The following is an 18,092-nucleotide window of genomic DNA, read 5'->3' as shown; positions in this document are numbered from 1 at the left end:
GTCAGCCAGCCAGCCAGTCAGTCCAGTCAGCGGACATGAATTCATCCTCCACATTATGAGACAGATGAATGGCGTGGCTGGGGCTTGGCAGACAGTGATGGAACAGCAGTGTATACACAGATGTATACATTTCCTCTTATAGGAACCTGCTGTCCTGCCCACCAACAGCTCTCATGACATTACTGTACGTGTTGTTGGTGGATTGCTACAAACGAAACCAGTTGGAAAATGTGGTGCTCCAAGTGTAGTGTTGTGTATAAACGGGGAATTACTGGTTGGTTCTTACTAATAAAATAGTGTAGGTAAGATAATGAGCAAACAATAGTCTTGTAAGGGGTTTTTCTGGGGGAGTGTGTTATTGTCTGTCAGTAGTCATTACATGTCACTGTTCCTTTAGCGTTCTGCTGTTGTTATAGTTGTTGTTGATGTTGTTGGTGAAGCTGGAGTCTAAAGGAGTATAAAGTCGGAGTCAGGAAGAGGACAAAGTCACATGAGAGAGAGGTCCACCGTTTCCCAGGAGTGGGTGGCGCCTGTTTGTGTGATCAACACTGAAGAGGCGGAGCTGAGGGAGAGTAGTGGGTGTGGTAGAGGAGTAGTTAAGGTTGGCTAAGAGGGGCTGAGTGGAAGGGGAGGCTAGCAATGTGCACATTACTCCTGGGTTCAGCAGTATGTATATTACTATAATGTTACTGTAATCCAGTATAAATCAGATAGATACAGACGTTGCTCATCAGTCCTGGGTTCATGGGTAGTAGGAGGCTCTCAGCATTTTGTATATTACAATAATATTACTGTGATATTTCTGTGTAAATGCACTGTAATCAGACAGACAGATATAGATGTGTCAGTCCAGTGCTGGTGGAGGGAACCAAGGTTGATGCATTGATACGTAAATACTGAGTGACTGAGTGTGAGAGGGACTGTCCACTCCTCCTCCTTCCCGTCTTCACTTCTCCCTCCTCCTCCCTCTCACACTCAGTCCTCTCTCCTCCTCCCATCCTCCCACGATCTTGCCCTTCTTCCTCCGTACATCCCCCTCACTCCTCCTCCTCCCCTTGTCTTCCTCCACTTCTCACCCAGTCCTCCTCACTACTCCACGTTACACCACAGTGTTCCTCTGTCTGTAGGGCGGGGGCGGTAGCACGGTCCCAGGTTTCAGGGCGAACTCCGTCAGGTACTCCTGGTTCTCGGCCACGGCGGGCCGGATACGTCCGTTCTGCCTGTAGAAGAAGCGCGTGCTGCAGTCCTGCAGGTACTCGGGGTTGTGCAGGGTGGCTTTGGGAGGGAGGCTATGCTGCCAGTACTCTGGATTGTCAAACGTCTTGTTCTTGTCTTGTCTGGTCTTCTTGTCCACCATGATGGTGCCAGTGAGACCGGGGTGGAGGGTGTACCCGGGGTGGGAAGGGTGACCTGGGTGCAGGATGTGCCCTGGGTGAGGGCCTGCTGCGCCGAGCCCCGGAGGTGCAGCGTATCCCGGTTGTGCGGAGACAGCGTGGGCGTTGGCTGTCTGGACGCTGTGGGAGGGGTTCCCTGCCTGGGTGGTGCCTGATTGGCCAGCAGTGACACCAGTGGTGCCTGGTTGGCTGGTAAGGGTGGCGAGGATAGGGTTGTGTCCCCCAGGGACTCCGTTCTTTTTCAGGGTATAATCGGTGTAGTCTCCCTCTCCTGGCCCTGGTCCTCCGGGGTTGTGGAAGGTGTTGAGGTAGAGGGGCTCGTTGACGTATTCGTCATCCACTCTGGGGCCGGAGCCGGCCTGCTGGGGACCTATGGGGGCCACCTGTCAAGTCAAAGTTTAGTTAAAGTCCATTCAAATAGCTAGATAGTAATAACATGGACTATCTTAAAACACTTCTATGTGTTTGGGTAGTAGATATCATAAAACAATGACTTAGACTTGTTAGGAATAACATGAGGTCACTACACTCAACACATCAAAGTAGAAAAAAAGGGGGGAAATGACGACAACAGTAGAAAACTGTATACAAATTTAGTAATAAGTAAATTTAGTAATAGTCACAAAAAAGTCCACCTGGTAGGGGTTACAGCTGTCCAGGGTCAGGGTGTCTCCGTTCCTCCGGCGCGTCACGAACGGGTTCTCCTCCACAGGGTTGAGATAGTCTGTTAGAGAGGGGGAAAGAACGAGAGACATAGGGGAAGGAGAGAAAGAGAGAAAGAAAGGAAGAAAGAAAAATAAAGTAAGAGAGAGAGAGGTTAGAGGCTTTCAGGATGAACAGAAGGTTTGGTATATTTTGATCTCACTGATCTCTTCACTAGTCTGCCCTCAGCCTCTGACATGCCTCTATGTGTGCGAATGTGTGTGTGTACGATAGTGTATGTGTGCATGTACATATGTGCGTGTGTGAGTGTGTACGTGTGTGTGATGTGTTGTGCTCTAGGCCTTCGTCTTTACAGCTCTCTGGATCAAAGGGTGAGGAAGAGGAGGAGATGATGAAACCTGGTTCTGACATCACTAGCTACAATACAGAACAGTACACCCCCCTGGTAACAGATGAGGCAAAGGATCATTTCAAAGGATCAGAAGAGGAGTCTTTCACCTATTTTTGCTTTTCTGAACTTGTATCTTCTTTCTAACTGGAACAGTTAATGCAAAGTTTCAGAACCAGAAGTTCAAAAACACAACAAAAACCAAAGTGTGTTGCTATGGATAAAAGCTTTTTCAAAGCAGACAAGACATCATAAACAGTTAAGAAGTGCTTCCTGTTGTACATGACATGTTGTACCTGAGGAGGCCTTCTCCCTCATGGCGGTCAGGTATCCATCCTGGTCTGTGTCTCCTCTAGCTCCTCTCTCCCCCAGCATGATGGTGGGGTCTGCACTGTAGCGCTGTCCACTGCTGTCCTCCCCTGGACCTGAGGCTAAATAACAATAAGGCAATTCATTTCTATAGCACTTTTCATTACAGAGGAATCTCAACGCAACGATCTGCGTAGGCAAAATATCACAAACAAACAAGACAAAATATATGGACGAATCAAGGAAGTTAAATTAACTGCTATAAGAGGTGTCACCTGGGGCTCCGCCTTGTCCTGGAGGTCCCGCGGGCCGGGGTGAGACCTGCTTCCTCAGGGTGCCGTTACAGCGCTGGTCCTCGAAACGTTTATCCTCTTGGCCGCTGCCGCCTTGCCCCCCTACAGACGGGTCCCCTGAGGGCCTGCACCCTGGGACTGCAGACAGGGACAGCACCCGTGGGATGGTCCCCAAGGTACCCAACATGTCTTCCATGCCGAAACTAGGGTCTTGGTACAAAAACTGGTTCTGTAGAGAGAGACACAAGAAGAGAGAGAGGAGACAGAAGAGAGAGGTTTTCATATACAGTATACACCGCTGTGGTATAGGTAACGCCTGGTACACAAACTGGTTCCGTAGAGAGAGACACAAGAAGAGAGAGAGGAGACAGAAGAGAGAGGTTTTCATATACAGTATACACCGCTGTGGTACAGGTAACGCCTGGTACACAAAATGGTTCCGTAGAGAGAGACACACAGGGACAAATACGTTTAATACAGACTCCTGTGTGTTGGTACTTGGTTTAAGGGAGTGTTCAAGAGTATTCGTTCAAGGGAGGAGAGTCCCCTCTGTGAACTTTCTCGTCCCTCTTCTTCCCTCCTCCCTCATTCTCTCTCCTACCCTCTCTTCCTGCAATCTCCCCCCATCCTTCCCCCTCCTGTGGGTGAATGGTCTCTACCCTCCATCACCCTCCTTCCCCACCTGATCTCTCAGTCTCAGCGGTGGTCTGCATGTGTGTAGTCAGCACTCACTGAGGAAAACAGACTCTCTCTCACGCTGTGTACCCTCAACCCTATAGTTACTTTCTCACAAACACTTCTCCTCTCTGTAGCCTACCTGCCACTTATGAAGCATAGTACAAATAAATGAGGTGATTAGTTCAAAAAGACACATGAACATAGAACATATGTGTAAATATATTTTAAACTATATTTTACTGAGCTGTCAATCACAATTTGAAATGTTCCCAAGCCACAGCCCCAGCCAGGCCTTCAACTGACAGAGCAGCCCAATTTTGAGAAGGAAAAGAGCAGCTGTCACCACCAAAAAGCTTTCTCATGGATAATGGCATTTTCTTGATTATACATTCATAACATTGGTTTAAAATATGTTTTTAACCTGGTGAGTGACAGACGAAGATCATTTATTCAACTGCAAGCAAGAGATTTAATCAAGCTTACTAACATAACATAACATAACTACCTACCTAGCTAGCTAGCTCCTTTTTTTTAGCTTGCCACCAATGTGCAGTGTGACTCACTGAGGTAAAAATTGTTTTGAAAATTAAAGTTGAGTAGAGTTCAGTGGAGTTAATGTCATGTATGTATTAGATATACAATACTTTAATTGCCAAAGCTATTGTTAAATGTTCTTGGCTAGCCAAGCAATGTGTTGCTTGCTTGCTAATTTAGCAAGCTTTAGTGACCCGGGTGTCTCTGATAGAATTGGCTAGCTCGAATTGGGAGCCTCAGCTGCCTATGGACAGACCCCTGCCAATGTAAGTAGTATTTTGTATCACTTAGCTAGCTAGTCCTCAATGAAGTTAAAATGTGTTCATGAACATTAAACCATTTATTTATTCTTCATCTTGTGTGGAATGTTTTCACTGACTCTGTTTCTGCATTATACACAGGTTAACTGTCAACTTGTGAGTCTGAAAATGGACACTGCAGGTGAAGGAAGCTGCATTGTAAGTATAACTTTGATATTCCAAGGCAAAATACATACGTTAAGTGCACATACATTGTAGGTAATTTGTACATTATATTGTGTGTTTCAGATGCGACCTTCCAGTGACTCCCATGCCACAATTCAACAATGGACCAAGTTATTTGAGCAAAAAAACAAGATTATTGTTTCTTCACCTGCATTGCTTGCTGTTTGGGGTTTTAGGCTGGGTTTCTGTACAGCACTTTGAGATATCAGCTGATGTACGAAGGGCTATATAAAATAAATTTGATTGAATTTGATTGATTATTGAAAGCACCCTTTAAGTTGTCAGTTATGAGTCATTCATTCAAACTTTTCAAAGTATACCACAGCATTCTATTATGATTTTGTGCTGAACTTTGTCAGGTCAAAAGCAACATTTTCCATTCATTAAAATACATGCCAACATATATCAACATTTTATGAAATATATTTTGTAATATATTTTACTAGCTACCACAGCATGCTGTCAAATTTGACCAAATGTAACTATTTGATCAAGAAGTAGAGTGATGGAGTGCTGCATCAGATGACCTGTCCTCCACCATCACCCGACCTCAACCCAATTGAGATGGTTTGGCACGAGTTGGACCGCAGAGTGAAGGAAAAGCAGACAACTTTTGCTCAGCACATGTGGGATCTCCTTCTAGACTGTTGTAAAACCATTCCAGAAGAAGCTAGTTGAGATAATGCCAAGAGTGTGCAAAGCTGTCATCAAGGCAAAGGGTGGCTACTTTGAAGAATCTCAAATATATTTGTTTAACACTTTTTTTGGTTACTACATGATTAAATATGTGCTATTTCATAGTTTTGATGTATTCACTACTTTCTACAATGTAGAAAATAGTAAAAATAAAGAAAAACCCTAGAATGAGTAGGTGTGTCCAAACTTTTTACTGGTACTGAACATACATTTTTTTTTAACATATATGTGTATATGTACATATAAAACGTAAACATATATATATATATATATGTACAGTGCATCCGGAAAGAATTCAGACCCCTTTACTTTTTCCACATTTTGTTACATTTTCCATTATTCTAAAATGAATGATTTTTTTTCCTCTTCATCAATCTACACGCAAAAACAGGTTTTTAGAAATTTTAACAAATGTATTAAAAATTCTAAACTGAAATATGACATTTACATAAGTATTCAGACCCTTTACTCAGTACTTTGTTGAAGCACTTTTGGTAGCGATTACAGCGATTCTTCTTGGGTATGACGTTACAAGCTTGCCACACATGTATTTGTGGAGTTTCTCCCATTCTTCTCTGCAGATCCTCTCAAGAGGTTGTCAGGTTGGATGGGGAGTGTCGCTGCACAGCTATTTTCGGGTCTCTCCAGAGATGTTCGATGGGGTTCAAGTTTGGACTTTGGCTGGGCCGCTCAAGGACATTCAGAGACTTGACCCAAAACCCCTCCTGCGTTGTCTTGGCTGTGTGCTTAGGGTCATTGTCCTTTTGGAAGGTGAACCTTCGCCCCAGTCTGAGGTCATGAGCACTTTGGAGCATGTTTTCATCAAGGATCTCTCTGTATTTTGCTGCTCTGTTCATCTTTCCCTCAATCCTGGCTAGTTTCCGAGTCCCTGCAGCTGAAAAACATCCCCACAGCATGATGCTGCCACCACCATGCTTCACTGTAGGGATGGTGCCTGGTTTCCTCCAGATGTGATGCTTGGCATTCAGGCCAAAGATTTCAACCTTGGTTTCATCAGACCAGATACTCTTGTTTCTCATGGTCTGAGTCCTGGATGTGCCTTTTGGCAAACTCCAAGCTTGCTGTCATGTACCTTTTACTGAGGAGTGGCTTCCATCTGGCTACTTTACCATAAAAGCCTGATTGGTGGAGTGCATGCAGAGATGGTTGTCCTTCCTTGTCCTATGGTTTCCTCCATCTCCACATAGGAACTTTGGAGCTCTTTCAGAGTGGCCATGACGTTCTTGGTCACCTCCCTGACCAAAGCCCTTCTCCCCCGATTGATCAGTTTGGCTGGGCGGCCAGCTCTAGGAAGAGTCTTGGTGGTTCCAAACTTCTTACATTTAAGAATGATGGAAGTCACTGTGTTCTTGGGGACCTTCAATGCTGCAGAAATTTTTTAGTACCCTTCCCCAGATCTGTGCCTCGACACAATCATGTCTCGGCGCTCGACAGAGAATTCCTTCGACCCCATGGCTTAGTTTTTGCTCTGACTTTCACTGTCAACTGTGGGACCTTATATAGACAGGTGTGTGCCTTTCCAAATCATGTCTAATCAATTGAATTTACCACGGGTGGACTCCAATCAATCTGTAGAAACATCTCAAGGATGATCAATGGAAACAGGATGCACCTGAGCTTAATTGGCGAGTCTCATAGCAAAGGTCTGAATACTTAAAAAAATAAAAACCTTTGCAAAAATGTTTTCGCTTTGTCAGTATAGGGTATTGTGTGTAGTTTGATGGGGAACATTTAAAAATATATATATTTTAGAATAAGGCTGTAACATAACAAAATGTGGAAAAAGGGAAGGGGTCTGAATACTTCCCGAATGCACTGTATATGGTTATCTGTAATTTACATATAAGTTCATACATGTACATATTATTTTTCTGTAAGGCTCCTCCTCTCTTCCTTCTCCCATCACCTCCTCTAATTTTCCTTTCTTCCTCCTCTCACGAGAACAGACTCGAGACCTCACGCTGTGTAGCCTTCAGCCTATAACTACTCCTCCTCTGACAACTCCTCACCTCCTCTTTCCTCATCTTTTCTATCCCCCATATCAACACACTAAATACTGTAGCTCTTGGTTTTAAGTAGCCCTAGAGCATAGTGGCAAGAAAAATGATGTGAACCCTTTGGAAATACCTGGATTTCTGCATGAATTGGTCATAAAATTTGATCTGATCTTCTTCTAGGTCACAACAATAGACAAACAGTCTACATAAACTAACAACAAACAATTATTCGTTTTCATGTCTTTATTGAACACACTGTGTAAATATTCACAGTACAGGGTGGAAATAGTATGTGAACCCTTGGATTTAATAACTGGTTGAGCCTCCCTTGGCAGCAATAACCTCAACCAAATGTTTTCTGTAGTTGCGGATCAGACCTGCACAATGGTCAGGAGGAATTTTGGACCATTCCTCTTTACAAAATTGTTACAGTTCAGCAATATTCTTGGGATGTCTGGTGTGAACTGCTCTCATGACATCATGCCATAGCATCTCAATCGGGTTGAGGTCAGGACTCTCGACTGGGCCGCTCCAGAAGGCATATTTTCTTCTGTTGTTGATTTACTTCTTTGTTTTGGGTCGTTGTCCTGTTGCATCATCCAACTTCTGTTGAGCTTCATTTGGTGGACAGATAGCCTAACATTCTCCTGCAAATGTCTTGATAAACATATTTCCATCAAGCAGCAAAGCAGCCCCAAACCATGATGCTCCCTCCGCCATACTTTACAGTTGGGATGAGGTTTTGATGTTGTGTTGTGTGTTCCTTCCAAACAACTCAACTGTAGTTTTGTTTGTTTTGCTGTGGAACATGGAACAACATCCAGGTGCACTTTTGCAAACTTCAGCAATGTTTTTTTGGACAGCAGTGGCTTCTTCCGCGGTGTCCTCCCATGATCACAATTCTTGTTTAGTGTTTTACGTATCGTAAACTCGTCAACAGAGATGTTAGCATGTACCAGAGATTTCTGTAAGTCTTTAGCTGGCACTCTATGATTCTTCTTAATCTCATTGAGCATTCTGCGCTATGCTCTTGCAGTGATCTTTGCAGGACGTCCACTCCTAGAGAGAGTAGCAACAATGCAGAACTTTCTCCATTTATAGACAATTGGTCTTACCGTGGACTGATGAACATCAAGGCCTTTAGAGATACTTTTGTAACCCTTTCCAGCTTTATACGAGTCTATAATTTTTTTTATCTTAGGTCTTCTGAGATCTCTTTTGTTCGAGGCATGGTTCACATCAGGCAATGCTTCTTGTGAATAGCCAACTCAGCATGGCAGCTCTAACCAACATCTCCAATCTCGTCTCATCGATTGGACTCCAGGTTAGCTGACTCCTGACTCCAATTAGCTTTTGGAGAAGTCATTAACCTAGTGGTTCACATACTTTTTCCAACCTACACTGTGAATGTTTAAATTATGTATTCAATATAGACAATACAAATACAATAATTTGTGTGTTAATATTTTAAGCACACTGTTTTTGTCTATTGTTGAGATGTAGATGAAGATCAGATCAAATTTGATGACCAATTTATGCAGAAATCCAGGTAATTCCAAAGGGTTAGCATGCTTTTTCTTGCCAAATCTGCCTATGTATGTACTGTATGTTGTGATAATTTACACTGCAGTTACAACCTGAGAAGTGAATTTCAGTGCCACAGATGAGTGAAACCCACATGGGAAATCAAACACAATATATTGAAACAGACATTCATTAGAATAAATGCTTTTAAGATATAATTTAATGGAGTTTATCATGAAGGGGATCCGGGATAAATTATGGAGTTCTGTGAAAAGTTCAAATCATTTCAAAATGTATAGCTCAGCGTGCCCTTTGTCTACGGTTGAATAAGACTGGTATTTAAATATCAGAGAGCACTTTGTAGCCAGGCTTCTAGGGAAGGAAGAGGTTAGGGGAAAAGCTAGCATGTTGAATAGAGTAGGATAGAATAGAAAATAATAGAATAGAATGGAATACAATAGAATAAGATAGAATATAATAAAATGTAATATAATGAAAAATAATAGAATGCCCTCTGAGAGGGGCATTCTGTGTACAGGGATTCACCCTGTTAGAGTTGATGTGTGGGTAGGCCAGCAGAGATAAGAGAAGAGAGGAGGAGAGGAGAGGAGAGAGAAGAGGGGAGAGGAGAGAAGTGGGGAGAGGAGAGGAGAAGAGGGGAGAAGAGAGAAGAAGAGGGGAGAAGAAGAGGGGAGAGGAGAGCTTTACCCTGTTGGAGTCAACACGTGTCCTGGGTGTGTACGCCAGCGGTGGGATATTAAAGGCGTGAGGAACCAGGTACTCCTCAGCATCCATCAGATCCTCCAGCTCCTCCTCATCCAGCAGGCTCTGGAAGAACTTACTGTCGTTGGGGCTGGGCAGCTTCATACGGTCATCCCCCTGGAGGGGGAGGGAGAGAGAGAGAGACCAATTACTCCTCGTACACTTAGAATGTCATTTATTTTGGTTTGCAAAACATATATCAACAAGATGTGCCTTTGAATCCCAGATGACGACACAAACTATCCTGGTCATTCACTCTACTCCCCAGGATAAGGAGGGGTGTTCGAGGGGAAGGTAAGGTACGGTAAGGTAACTCACCTGGATGACCAGATAACGCTGAGGGTCCCGGGCCATCCTACAGAACTCTGCAGCTAGCTCCTTGAACTTGGGCCTGCTGTCTGCATCTATCATCCAACCTGGAAAACACACAGGGAGAGCTTTAGATATAGAGCCATGGATAAGGTATACTGAAGGAGGATGTCCCAGTGTGCTGGTTAAGCTGGGCTTCCGTATGTAGGTTACAGATCTTGTCATACTTTTGTGTTAGATTTGAATTATATGGTTGATTTTTAAAAAAGTTAATTTTTCTGATTATCAAATGTCCTTTTCTCAAAACCTGCACAGCCATGTTAGTGTGTTCATCTGCCAAGTTCCACAGACACGCAACCAATACCGCACCAAAGCAATCACTTGTGTGTCCTCTGTGCTACTCTACCAGATTGAAAGAGTAAAGGAGAGGAAGAGAAAGAGAGACATAGTGACCTCCCCTAATCCTGTCCTGGCAGTCTGGTTTAATGAGCAGGGGCATTGGGTACAGGATCATGGAGGAAGGTGACAGAGGCAGTTGGTCAGTCAGTGACACCCTAGGCCCAATGTGTGAGGGAGGGGCCACAGCCAGAGGAGAGAGGGGCCAGAGAAGCGGCACAGTACAGCCAGGAAACACCAGGGTAGTGCTCTCTGCATGGACAGGGCGTGTGCTGGACATGGGGGCATAGTGCCGTCTGGGACTCTACCCTATACTGCTGGGGTCAGAGCAGCACGGTCATGTGGGAATGTGTGCGTGTGAGAGAGAAGAGAGAGAGAGAGAGAAAGAAGTTATACAGGGTAGCTTACATTTGACCATGACCATGTATACATCTATGGTGCAGATGGGAGGTTGGGGAAGACGCTCTCCTTTCTCCAGCAGGTCTGGGATGTCCCGGGTCGGGATGCCATCATAGGGCTTCCCCCCAAATGTCATCAATTCCCAAATGGTCACCCCTGAGAAGAGGTGTAAAGTTATAATAGAATATAATAGATACAAATTGTAAGATTTCACCAGAGCATTCACATTACCGTATAAAAAAGACAGAATTAAGACACATTGATTGATTGATGTGAGTGTCCAGTCTTACCGTAGCTCCAGACATCACTCTGGTGTGTAAACTTCCTGTAGTGGATACACTCCAAGGCCATCCACTTGATTGGCATCTGTAGTTATGGAGACAGATACAGTGGGTTCTGAAAGTATTGACACCCTTGATAAAGATGAGCAATAATGACTATATAAAATAAATAATTCAAATATATTGTGTGCCCTCAAGAATTGGGAAATTATTTTATTTTATACTAATACAGTTGCTCAGAGAAATAAGTGTTGTTTAACAAGTACTATTTTTATTTTCTCAAAAAGGTAGCAGTAAAAATTATTGACACCCCTAAACATTTTTATTTAAAGTAATCAAAAGTGTTGTATTTGGTTGCATATTCCTAGCACGCAATGACTACATCAAGCTTGTGACTCTACAAACTTGTTGGATGCATTTTCAGTTTGTTTTGATTGTGTTTCAGATTATTTTGTGCCCAATATAAATTAATGGTAAATATCCACAATAACTGCCTTGTTGACGTAATACTTACAGGATATTAGCAAATGGCACACAAACAGTTTAGTGAAGGTTAAGTTGATGCCAAATGGATCACGTAAACAAATATTGGGTGACTTTTAGTCCCTTTTCAGACTAATTTGGATCGGAACACTGCTGTATAACAGTTTGCTCTTCCTCTAAATGGATCGTTGGCACTGGTAAAACAGGAAGTGTCACAAGAGAAAAATACATAATTAAGAAATATGTATGGCCAGAATTGGACATCATGGGCTGATTACAGATGAAGGATCTTAATTTGAGGCAGTTTGCAACAGCAGGAATATTCTCAGCAATAAAATGAAGATGCTACACCTGTAAGTTCTGAACTAAAGACCATGCTCATTAGAGTCTCCATGTAATGTTTAGTCCAGAACTAGGCTTGACCTCCAGAAAACCAGACATGCTAGCCTCCCCTGTTATTGGCAATGGTGAGATGTTAGCATGCTTTCGGGTGTGATCTTTGACCCTCTCAAACGTTCTCAAAAAGCTATTTTCATGGAGTTCACATTTCTTGTGGCCACCACCCCCATCAAAGTTACTCATCCCTGCACTACGGTATAGAGAATACACACATCTAGAAGAATACAGGGACAGAGAACAGACAGAGGAGCAGCAAAACAGAGAACATTATTGGAGCAGCAAAACAGTAGGCAGACATAGATTCTCTTTTTCTCTAAGTATTTCCGGGCCATGCTTACCTTGCCTCCGTCAGCGTTGTACTCCTTCTCATTGACGTCCAGCAACCGAGCCAGACCAAAGTCAGTGATCTTGATGTGGTTGGGGGACTTGACCAGCACGTTACGGGCAGCCAAGTCCCTGTGCACCAGTCTCCGCTCTTCCAGATACATCATACCCTGCAAGAAACATACCAACACACACTGTTACTGAACAGTGAAGAAACATTGTCATCAATATCGCCATTGTCGTCATCATTATCAGCAGCAGCAACATCATCATCATCTTCATCATTACCACCATCATCTTCATGGCTGGTATCATCATCATGATCATCATCATCATGAACTACAACATCACATCTCTTTTTGTAGTGATGGGTATTCCTGGCTATTTTCAGTGAGCCGGCTCTTTTCAGTGAGCCGGCTCTTTTCAGTGAGCCGGCTCTTTTCAGTGAGCCGGCTCTTTTCAGTGAGCCGGCTCTTTTCAGTGAGCCGGCTCTTTTCAGTGAGCCGGCTCTTTTCAGTGAGCCGGCTCTTTTGGCTCCCAAACGGCTCTTTAAAAAAATATATGTTTTGTATTTTTTCAAGTCAAACAGTTTGCGATAGTTTGACTATGATTGGTGTTAAAACAATTCTAATAATATGATTCAATGGAATCATACTCTACCTTAACCACAATGTATTTAAAAATGCATTGGTTTGTTATGAAAAAGAATGCTATTAAACATTTGCATTTAAAGTACCACTTTTTAATGTATATGAACAAAGTGCATATAAATGTAACAATTGAAAACTAATACAATCTGAACAACATAATAATATAATATTGCACCATACCAAAGAGAAATAAATAACAATGTGAAAAACTGCAGCATCCCACTTAAAACATTAAACTGGTCCCTCTTTTCTCTCTCTTCTTTATTGCCATGTTATAACCAGCAGAACACACCAATGCTGACCATATTTTTATTTTAGGAGAGATTTGCATTCTGAAATACAAGCTGCCTCACTTTCGAGGGGCTGATGTGGTTTCTTCTCTCAGTAATTATTTGTCCCATTATTGAGAAGACCCTCTCAGAGGGAACGGATGTGGCCAGTATGCAGAGTCTCCCTGTCATGACTTTAGTAAGCCGTGAGTAGACAAAGGCCTTGTTCTTCCACTAGCTCAGAGGATCCTCCAAATAGGATCGGACCTCCATTATGGCATCTGCTGAGGGATTCCTCCGTGCTGCATCCCCAGTTGCTCTCTCGTCAAAAAGCATCCAGACAGCAGATGTTTGTGGCACTACTGCTGGTGCTTCTGCTCCATCTGATCCCTCTTCTTCCTGTTGCCCTGGTGCCTGAGCCAGCTGACTGCTGGGGCTGTTCCTCCCTGCTGCTGAGGTTATTCTTTTAAGAGCTTCATCAATCGCTCTGGCATCACTGAAGGCTAAGTTCTTAAACCTGGGATCAAGTGCAGTGGTTGCTGACAGCACGTGATTATGTTCCATTCTGTAGAACTTTCTGTCCATTGATGAACATAGGGTGTCCATCAACTCTGTCGCATGTCCTGTGTTTACATTTGCTTCTCTCTGACAGCTGGCTGTGATTCGCTGCAGACCCTTAAGAGAGAGATCAGTAACATTAGTTCAGGTTAATGTTTTGTCAACTGATACTACATTCTCATCTACTGCTCATACAGTTGAAGTCGGAAGTTTACATACACTTAGGTTGGAGTCATTATAACTCGATTTTCAACCAATCCACAAATTTCTTGTTAACAAACTATAGTTTTGGCAAGTCGGTCAGGACATCTACTTTGTGCATGACACAAGTAATTTTTCCAACAATTGTTTACAGACAGATTATTTCACTTATAATTCACTGCAACACAATTCCAGTGGGTCAGAAGTTCACATACACTAAGTTGATTGTGCCTTGGAAAATTCCGGAAAATTATGCCATGGCTTTAGAAGCTTCCGATAGGCTAATTGACATAATTTGAGCCAATTGGAGGCGTACCTGTGGATGTATTTCAAGGCCTACCTTCAAACTCAGTGCCTCTTTGTTTGACATCATGGGAAAATCAAAAGAAATCAGCCAAGACCTCAGAAAAAAATTATAGACCTCCACAAGTCTGGTTCGTCCTGAAGGTACCACGTTCATCTGTACAAACAATAGTACACAAGTATAAACACCATGGGACCACGCGGCCATAATACCGATCAGGAAGGAGACGTGTTCTGTCTCCTAGAGATGAACGTACTTTGGTGCAAAAAGTGCAAATCAATCCCAGAACAACAGCAAAGGATCTTGTGAAGATGCTGGAGGAAACAGGTACAAACATATCTATATCGACAGTAAAACAAGTCCTATATTGACATAACCTGAAAGGCCACTCAGCAAGGAAGAAGCCACTGCTCCAAAACCGCCATAAAAAAAGCCAGACTACGGTTTGCAACTGCACATGGTACTTTTTGGAGAAATGTCCTCTGGTCTGATAAAACAAAAATAGAACTGTTTGACCATAACGACTATCGTTATGTTTGAAAGAAAAAGGGGGAGGCTTGCAAGCCGAAGAACACCATCCCAACCGTGAGGCAATGGGGTGGGCAACATCATGTTGTGGGGGTGCTTTGCTGCAGGAGGGACTGGTGAACTTCACAAAATAGATGGCTTCATCAGGTAGGGAAATTATGTGGGTATATTGACGCAACATCTCAAGACATCAGTCAGGAAGTTAAAGCTTGGTCGCAAATGGGTCTTCCAAATGGAAAATGACCCCAAGCATACTTCCAAAGTTGTAGTAAAATGGCTTAAGGACAACAAAGTCAAGCTATTGAGGTTGCCATCACAAAGCCCTGACCTCCATCCCATAGAACATTTGTGGGCAGAACTGAAAAAGTGTGTGTAAGCAAGGAGGCCTATATACCTGACTCAGTTACACCAGCTCTGTCAGGAGGAATGGGCCAAAATACATCCAACTCATTGTGGTAAGCTTGTGGAAATTTACCCGAAGCGTTTGACCCAAGTTAAACAATTTAAAGGCAATGCCACCAAATACTAATTGAGTGTATGTAAACTTCTGACCCACTGGGAATGTGATGAAAGAAATAAAAGCTGAAATAAATAATTATCTCTACTATTATTCTGACATTTCACTTTAAAATTAAGTGGTGATCCTAACTGACCTAAGACAGGGAATTTCTACGAGGATGTCAGGAACTGTGAAAAACTGAGTTTAAATGTATTTGGCTAAGGTGTATGTAAACTTCCGACTTCAACTGTAAATTATACTGGATAATAATGATGATGTAGTAATAATGATGTAGTAATAACTGCTTATTGTACCTCTCTCCACTGATCTCCACAGTGACCTGCTCAACGGGTTCCAGGACTCTGCACACCTCCTCCACCACCTCCCATTCCTCTTGGGTCAGAGCATCAACAGGTGCATTGACAATGGCCAAGGTAGAGATGATGGCATCTTTTGACTCAAGAAACAGCTTCAACATATAAAATGTTGAATTCCAACTTGTAGTGCAGTCTTGTTTAGGCCTCTGCTCAGCCATCCCCATCTGGCGTTGTGTAGACTTTAGTTTTTCAGCACCTACTGTGCTCCTGTGGAAGTTCTCTGAGGTGTGCCTGTCACTGAACTCAAAGCAGTCCAGAAGACAGTGTTGTGTCTTTGGCTATGCCGGATTAAGTGATATGACATACTATTCTATAAAATCCTTTCTCCGTAATTAATATTACCTGATTGAGCTAATCATGTAAATGTAATTAACTAGAGAGTCGAGGCACCACGAAATAATATTTATAGAGCTGTTATCTTCCGAATAAACTCTTAAAGACCTAGTAATATTTTACATCAATAGCAGTCAATATTCATTGTCACCTTAATTCTGTCTCATCTGAAAGTTGTAAATTCTTGGTTATCTGCACGAACCCTGGCTAACAAGTTGAATCAGCAATACAAAATTGGGTTTAATTATTTATTTACTAAATACCTAACTAATCAGACAGAATTACACATACACATAGTTAATCATAACTTGATTACACATTACGTCATAAAGGAAAACGTCCCTGGCAGGCGGAACAGATATGACAGCTTGTTACACAAAAGAAAAGGGGCTGGGTTTGAGTGAAAGAGCGGGAAGACTGAGGAAAAATGGGCGAAGCTGTGCTATCGTAAATACAATATCTTATGCATTCTAAATTACCGCCCATTTGGAAAAGAAAAATGCAATAAATATTTACTCTGAGCTGCGCTTCGGTAGGTTGGTGGTAGATGGAAGGTCGTGTTGCCCAACCGAGTCCTTTGTCCTTTAAAGAATGTCTCTGGTGGTCAATTGGATACGTTGTAGTAACGTCGTTGTGTGATAGATGGGATACTCTGTCTGTTCCTTCCTAACCCTCGTTTGCCAATGCTGTTGCTAACTCAACGGCTAGGAGGTATCACTTCTGTAGTGAATAAGAGTTCAAAGTTCATACCATTCGCAACCAAAGCTCACGCTAATGTTGGAGTTTATGTCATCTTATCATTGATGAGAATGTCTCAGATGACAATCGAACTGACATCATATTCATTAAGTACCACCGCATATGTTCAATTGGTCGGATTACCAGAATATAGTTCATTTCCCCCCACCTTCTGATGTTCCCAGAATCTCTATGTTAACCAAGGTGTTTGCAAGTGTAACATCAGTAGGGTAGAGAGAGGAAAAAGGGGGGAAGAGATATTTATGACTGTCATAAACCTACCCCCAGGCCAACGTCATGACAACAGCTAGACATCGAAAAATCTTCAATGCAGTGACATGTAACCGACATGTAAGAAGTGGTTACCCTTGATGTCCAGCAGTCAGTGGTAAGGCAAACTGCAGTAGCTTTATGGACTCTTTCCCGCACTGAAGCCTGTGTGCTCTCATACAGTTGTGGAATAAGTGATTTTGAAAGTGTTTCCTGCTTGGAATTGTGTACATTGGATTTAGTCTATTGCTATAATTTCTAAAAAACCTCTGTCCTCCACAATCGAAAATGGCTGGAAATCGGTGGAAATCATTTTAGCCAATTCAATATCAATTTGACCTTGTTTTGCTACAGACATAGACTTTGACATAAACTGGTCCATAGAAGAATGTGTTGCTGTGGGTTGCGGAGTAGGCCTACTTGAATGAGTGCATACATCTCCACGTGTGGAGGTGCTGGCTCCACCACTATCACTAGCAGGCCTGCTAGTTTCTCGAAGGTCCGCTACAGCTAGCTTCACAGTTGGGTGCACAGTTGGCACATGCCGGTGTAGGTTGTGCGTAGAACCGGCTTTATATGAGATTTTGTTTTGACAAATTCTACACTGTGCTCTAACATTGTCTACATTATTATAATGCATCCAAATGTTACTGTGCTTCCGACTCATTTTCCAGATGTTGTTTTCACAGCTGTCCTTCCTCTCTCTACTCAGCTGCTAAGTGTGTGACTGTGAGTGAGTTGGCTCGGCCCTCCTTCATGCATCTTTGGTTCATTGGTTGACAGGAACAACAGGTGAGGCTGTTAGTATGAGCAGACAGAATGTGTGTGCAATTGAGCATTTAGGCCTATATTATTATTATTATTATTTCGTTCTTTGAATTAGTTAATTCTATTCATTTAAATCTTTGGATTATTCATATCTTTTTATAAATAGATTCAGCTCTTCTGATATGCGAGCCGGCTCGCTCCCAACGTTCACCTCTTAGAGCCGACTCGTTCGCGAACGACCCATCACTAATCTTTTGGGCAC

The 18,092-nt window shown here is 42.8% G+C and overlaps 1 protein-coding gene across 2 annotated transcripts in view; it reads right to left on the bottom strand.

Moving 5' to 3' along the window:
• Positions 1–990: 990 nt before the first annotated feature.
• erbb4b (erb-b2 receptor tyrosine kinase 4b) overlaps positions 991–18,092 on the bottom strand; it is a 464,723-nt gene continuing 447,621 nt past the window's right edge. For both annotated transcript variants that reach the window (XM_090230064.1, XM_036974796.2), the window contains exons 21-29: positions 12,350–12,505; positions 11,139–11,214; positions 10,858–11,004; positions 10,063–10,160; positions 9,691–9,861; positions 3,030–3,276; positions 2,742–2,876; positions 2,030–2,118; positions 991–1,777 (exon numbers count right to left, since the gene is read on the bottom strand). In XM_090230064.1, the coding sequence (XP_090086190.1) occupies positions 1,100–1,777; positions 2,030–2,118; positions 2,742–2,876; positions 3,030–3,276; positions 9,691–9,861; positions 10,063–10,160; positions 10,858–11,004; positions 11,139–11,214; positions 12,350–12,505 (1,797 nt within the window). In that variant the 3' untranslated portion in view covers positions 991–1,099. The remainder of the gene's footprint in view (positions 1,778–2,029; positions 2,119–2,741; positions 2,877–3,029; positions 3,277–9,690; positions 9,862–10,062; positions 10,161–10,857; positions 11,005–11,138; positions 11,215–12,349; positions 12,506–18,092) is intronic.

This window comes from Oncorhynchus mykiss, chromosome 3 (assembly GCF_057628025.1).
Source record: "Oncorhynchus mykiss isolate SJ-2025 chromosome 3, ASM5762802v1, whole genome shotgun sequence".
Taxonomy (NCBI): domain Eukaryota; kingdom Metazoa; phylum Chordata; class Actinopteri; order Salmoniformes; family Salmonidae; genus Oncorhynchus; species Oncorhynchus mykiss.
The sequence above is the reverse complement of the archived record's forward strand: the minus strand, read 5'-3'. Positions and strand labels throughout refer to the sequence as shown.